Genomic DNA, 6807 nt, shown 5'->3' on the forward strand with positions numbered 1-6807 from the left:
TTTCTTGCGGCGCGATTGTCACCGACGCAGAATGAATCGTACGGACAGCAATGATCCCGCGCGCCCTTGCGACTAAACTGTCGCAACCCACTGATGATCATCTATTATTAAACATGTCGTATAATAAATCTTCTGCTGCAAAGGAAATTGAAAAAGAAAATTGCCGTTTTACTAATCTCTGATTTATGAATGGGAAGCAGCCAATATTGTTTCTTATGCTTCCTTTTAGTATTATTAGCATTTATTCACAAAAAACAATTCGACAATACACATTATTTCTGTGACGCTCATATCGTAAATGATTAAAAGCTGGGATTATTTGGTCGCAAGTGCGGTTTTACTTCCTAGTCGCGGCGACTAAAAAATCGCAGTGCGCGCTAGGCCTATGTTTTTAAGGATCTTGCTTGGGCCAAGCACTGGAATGATAAAAATACAATTTACCTTTGTAAGTTAGTTTGATTAGAAAACACCACCTATATCTTTTATAGTTCTGGAGACTTATAAGAAAAGAATTAAATACTTAATAGAACAAACAATTTTCGGTAATAGTAGCTCGTTTAGATAGAAAAAAATTAACAATTTAAATCAATTACATTCGTATTTTACACTTCACCCTACTGTTGACTGTAAATGTGGAAATCAATCAACAGGCGGAGTTTTGTCACTGCGCAACCCAAGGTCATAACACACGAGATTCTAAACTACCTTCAACAGCCTCACCTATACGCTTTTTCCGAGGTTTTCATAAATTATTTACGTTCGCTATCAATTTAGTGGATACATTTAGGAATTCTGTCAGCAAAACGTTTTTAGCTGTCGTTTTTGTAAGTCATTTTTTAAAATTAGCTGTTAGTCTGGTTTTATATTATTAACAACTAGTTTTAGTTCTGCCAATGTAAATGTAGCTTAGTCTTGGTAATAAGATTGATTTTACCCATCGTGTTTTGTTGCCTAAGCTCAATTTAGAAATACGAGTTAGCAGTAAATACCAGTAAGTGGCGATATGCCTACTGCCATGACTTGATATTGCATCCGCTTGTTCTTATGGAGCAACTTCGATTTGTCTTTATTTTGCATTAAAGTTATTGTAAGTGTATTTTTGTGTGTATTGTAAAAGGTCCTTCATGACCATTTCTGCGTGGTGGAAGCTTTTGTTACCTGCATCCATGCCGTAACATCCGATCAAAAAACTGTCGATGGACCATCAGAGAAGTCTTGGAGAGATGGGCGTAGAGCTCAACATAATATAATTCCAGCCTATAGTGGAATTGCAAAAACAATCGAGAAAGTCTTACCGCGTATCTCTGGGAAAGTGGGTGGTCTCGCTTTTCGGGTTCCAACTTCGAACGCATCTGCCGTCGACATTACCGTGAGGGTGGGCAAGTCTGCATGCTACAAGGATATGGTGAATGCCATAAAAACAGCAGCTTGTTGCGGCCCTATGAAAGGATTACTCACATTCACCGAAGAGCAAGTTGTCTCAAGCGATATTATAAATTGTCCCGCATCAGCTATTTTGGATGTACAAGTTGGTTGTTCCTTGAACGAGAAATTCGCCAAATTGGTAGCTTGGTTTGACGAGAATTATTCTTCAGCTAACAGACTTGTCGATCTTGTCAGATACATGGCTCTCAATGATATCTCTACTAGGTACTCAGATGCAGAGTAGATCAGATCACTAGGGATTTATACTTTTGTACTAAATGAAAGCCTTAAACTGTTTTCTTACTAATAAAACGTTTTTCTAATATTGAACGATTTCAAAAATGTTTTCGTACTTTTATTAAACACATGAGCATCTACAGTTTTCGAAAATGTTATTATCATATGATTCTTTCTAATTTTAAACACTGTGTTTGCGACTGGGAAATTACGAATCATCTTTAACAATTATTATTTTAAATTTCAATGAAACACTAAATATTGTGTAAATCATTTTACTGGTTTGTAATTAAGTATTTCTTACAATTGTTTCGGTCTCTCGACCGTTGTCTAACAACTATTAGAAAGTTATTTTGAAAAAGATTACAAATCTAGATATCTCGTTGTTTACTGAAGGCTGAGAAAAGATGTTTCATCCTTAGGGCACGCCTGGACTCATCAGTAAGTCTGACGACATACTCTCTGCCTTAAACATCTGGAGACCTGTGGGGCGGAACAAAAAAAAAATTTTGGGTGTTTCATTTCCACCAGCCGCTAATGCTGGTGGACGGGCAGTCCCTCCGGACTACGCCGAAAGGTAGGGCGGAAGGCCCTCTTCAGCCTTCTTCCAGGAATCGTAGGTGGTGGTTCGGGTGAGAATGATGAGACGAACGGAATAAAGACAAAATAGAATGAAATATTATCTGTGGAATATTGCTGTCTCAGCATTTGTCTATGTAATCCAAGAAAACAACAGAAAAACTTGGAACAAGGCAGACAGACCCGGAATCGAACCGGCGTTCTCCCGAATGCTAAGCAATAGTCTAAACCTCTGGGCCATGCCGCTCGGTAGGATCAGAAGGAAATCAATGCTCTTATATACTAACCGCGGCGATTTCCCGCCGCCTGCTAAATGCTTACTGAGGTGTGACCACCTAGCGGATGACGCCGAAGCTAGGGGTGTATGGCGCGAGACAGGCAGGTCTAACTCAATTTCGAAACGCAAGTTTGTAGTTATAAAAGTTGCTTATTCAATGAGTTGTTAATAAAAAAACAAAAAGTTCTTGGTGGTCAGTATTCAATCTCATAGGATCTTGTTGACACACTGTAAGAACACAGACCAACCTACCTACCTACCTGATGCAGTTAAACAGCATGATTCTATAAATAAGTACAGGTAGTTTGTGAACCCCATCTGTAGACCATGAAATAAGATCCTAGTTACGATGCCACCCTGGAGAGTAAATTTATTTTAAATGTCTACCATCTTAATTCTGAAACAATGAAACTTGTAGTAATAAGCCATTTCCATGAAGCAGGTATTTAGTACCTATATATATCTAAAAGTTTTCACCAAACTAGATCATTTTCAGAGATATTCCTAATCTCGATGTTCCTGATACTTCAAACACGAAAACTTCGACTCATTTTGTTCACGCTCCTTCTTCAGACGTTTTATCAAAGCAAAAATTGAAGAAAGACAACGCTTTTGACTTCAACTCTTAAAAAATGATTTAAAGAAGCTACGATTAAGAAGAATGTAAAACAACAACAGAAAAGTTTAGTAAAACAAAACATTGCGGAAGTGGAAAATAATAAAAGTATCACAACAAAACAAAGAAACAAAAATCTGCAGGAAATATGAATAATTCAAGAAGCAAATATGAGACTGGTAAGTCATCAAAAACCTCTCTGAAGAAGCGCCAATGCACCATGCCGATATTGTAGAGATCTCTACAGTAATTAGGTCTCGAGAGAGCTCATAAAGAATGAGCCAGAATTGATGTCGAGGACGACGATATTGTTTTTAAATGTGAATTATATAAGTGACCTTATAAAATTTTTTGAAAAATATGAGATGACTAGTTGTATGGTAAAGTCACATAAACTAGGTACTCGGTTTATAGCTTATATTCTGTCTCGCCCCATTCATGTATCGGAACGGGGTATTGAGTACTTTTAGATAGAATCTTGAAAATATCAAATTATTACCTATTATATGTATAGCTAAAAAAGTGATCGATACAGAGTCATCATCATAAGTTAAGGTGTGACAGAGTGCAGAGTATATATAGTTGGAACAAAAGATTTTGTTATTTCTTACTACAAACATTAACATTCAACAACCCACTCTACGCCACGTTTCCCTATGTAAACAAAGATTCCCCGGAAGCTTAACCGTCGATGTCACGCTAATAGGTTACGTAATTACGTGTGTAAACATGGAGATTAGAATTAAGGAAAATGAACGAGAACTACATTATGTGTTGCATACATTGGTTATTAGTTCGTCTGTCCAATTAATGTTATAGAAATGACAGATAATGATAGCGGTCAGTAAGTTTTCTCGAACCAATAGGCAATAGCAAAAAGGCTCATCTTAACTGGTATTGAAACAAGATTGCGATCAAAGCGCCTCAAAATACTTTCGAAATTTCTAGGATATTTTTGTCAAAGACTTTCGTTCTCTTGTATTATTACCTTCATGCGTATAAATATCAATGTATAATAATTACCTACACGTTAGCGAAGTCCCAGTGAACAGGAATTTTCTCGCCGGGGATTATAATCGCATATTCCACTCGGGTATGTCGCACATTCCTTTCAGGTGACCGAATCACAAAATGATGCTACAATCGTATATCTCTCACGGGTCACGGGTACACAAATTACCAGACGAGTACTTCAACTTAATCGCACTATATAAGTATCTGGTAGTAAAATTACTTATGACAATGTATGTAAAACAAACGGGACAAGATGTTAAATATACTTAAAACTGTAGGGATGAATTACAAAGATAGAAGAGTGATACTTAGTTTGTATAAATAGCAACATGCAGTTATACAGCTAGAGCTGCAACGTAGAGAAGTAAATATTAGGAAGGGAGTCAGACAGGGATGCACCCTGTCACCGCTACATTTTAATCTATACATTGAAGACGCGATCAACATCATTAAAGACAGTACAAATGTAGGGATAGATATACAGGGACAAAAGATTAGTATGCTTAGATTTGCAAATGATTTAGCAGTATTAGCATCTAGTAAGGAAGAGTTAGAGATAGCTTTTAATAAAATGGAAGCGGTATTGATAAAACAGTCCTATTTGAAAATAAATAAAAGAAAAAAAAATACTGATATGCAAAGGAAGAAAAAGTAGGGAAAGATAGGAGACGAAAAATTAAAAAAAGGGGCTGATTTTAGGTTTCTGGGAAGTCAGATATGTCAGGATGGAAAAAGTTATAGGGATATAAAGCAAAGGATAGGGCAGGGTCCGAGTCGCCTTCAATAAAAAGAAGTCACTTCTATGCTCGCGAACGGTTAATTTAGAAATTCGGAAAAAGGAAAATTTAGAAGCGTTCGAAATGTGGTGTTACAGGCGAATGATGAGAATACCGTAGATAGAGGAGGTTAGAAATAAAGAGGTATTAAAAAGAATAGGAGAACAAGACTCTATGGAAGTCAATAAGAAATAGTTAAGGATGTGGGTTGTTCTAGTTTTAGGGAAATGCGGAATAGGATAGCAAAGAGTGGAGTGCTTGCGTGTCCAACCAACCTTGGGACTAACGACCTTATAATGATGGTGTAAAACAGTTCTGCACTCTCTTGACTGTCCAAACCAATACTGACTTAAAGAAGGCAATAACCGTACCTCCTGCCAGGCGCACACGAGTACTTTCATAATAATGGTAGTAATAATAATCGTTACACCGATATATGTATAAAAAAAGATATATTATGTGTATTAATAAAGATAAAAGACATATTACCGAACTAAAAATATATGAATAATACATCTCGATTCCCCAACAAGATTTATTTTGTTTCTAATCAGCTACGGATTTTGTCTTATAAATTTGAATATAATATAATTTTCGCGTTCGGTTAGAAGGGATTTTTACAATATTAATTTTCTCATTTACTTGTAAACTATTTTTAATGTTGAATTTTCTTTTGAGTTTACTTCTTAATGGGTCTGATTGAGTATACCTACTGAAACAAATGAAACCACTAGAAGAACAGGATAGTAATCTTGTGTAATCTGATTTAAGAAGACAGTATAGGGTTCATATTAATTAACTTATCCAATTCAACCTCTTAATATATTCAATTCAAAGATTTAATTTGTAGGTAGTAGTAGCAGTAGTAAGTACTTAATCCATTTGATGAGGCTAATGTTCCAGCGGAACATATGTTACAAAATAAATGTGTTGTCTTTCTCATTTAAATTGGATTATGGTAGCATCGCTTATACATGTAAAATCCTTTGTGATTAAAACTCAGCATTCGTACGCTTTCAAGGGTAATACGATTATTTACTTGGCGTTTCGTGAGCGAATTCTCACTCAGCACGCCAGTTTACTTTAGCTTTCAAACTCTCGAAGCGCTTCTACATCTTTGCCTGCGTCCGATACCATTATCATTCACGTTAACATAAAATACACACCGGAAATGCCGGGAAAGCTGTCGAAGCCTTATCGAGGTTAACGCAATAGGTTCCTACAATCCGCCATCGTAGCTACATATAACGAGTACAACGAGTCGAAGGGAATGAACAAGATGCGAAGGTGATGTGCATATTACAGTTAGCCGATTTCCACTGGATAACACGTTTTCACTTTTATACGAGACCCGAATAACAATTAATCTTGTACGCAGGAAATTTTGACGTGTGCGCCCAACAAACGAGAAGGGAGCAGTTGAAACGAACATTTACGCAAATTTTAGGTGACAAATTGACACGACGCGACGCGACGCGAAAAGCGTTCTGCAACACGTTCGAAGGTGAGTGCCGCGACGAAACATGATGACTCGATTAAAAATGATCATAACGCTAGAACGTGATGTGAAAGAAGAAGGTGTCACGCATATTGACAAAACATTTTTTATAAACTCTAAGAATCTTGGAACATTGTTCGACATCAAATCGTTCAATAGATTTAGCAACTCCAAAGTATTACATTCAAGCATTTCAAATAACCAAAAATTGTCTTCATTAGAAAATATAGAAATAAAAAAGGCGATAAATAACAATGTAAAGGTCAATTATGAATTATAATTATTACTAAATGCTTACTTTCAACTTCCTGCTTCACGTATGTATAATATACATGAATTGTATTGTTCAGACCAGGGTACATTTACCTGCCGTTTCCTTGAAAAG

General features: G+C 36.4%; 1 protein-coding gene across 1 annotated transcript; it reads left to right on the plus strand.

The window, feature by feature from the left end:
• Positions 1-1117: 1117 nt before the first annotated feature.
• Positions 1118-1707, plus strand: LOC108743886 (glyceraldehyde-3-phosphate dehydrogenase-like; the record flags this gene model as incomplete). Its single annotated transcript, XM_018479488.1, has 1 exon — positions 1118-1707. A coding segment is annotated over one exon (552 nt), but the record flags the coding sequence as incomplete, so codon positions are not given.
• Between the last annotated feature and the right edge of the window lie 5100 nt (positions 1708-6807).

This window comes from Agrilus planipennis, unplaced genomic scaffold (assembly GCF_000699045.2).
Source record: "Agrilus planipennis isolate EAB-ADULT unplaced genomic scaffold, Apla_2.0 scaffold1000, whole genome shotgun sequence".
NCBI lineage: Eukaryota > Metazoa > Arthropoda > Insecta > Coleoptera > Buprestidae > Agrilus > Agrilus planipennis.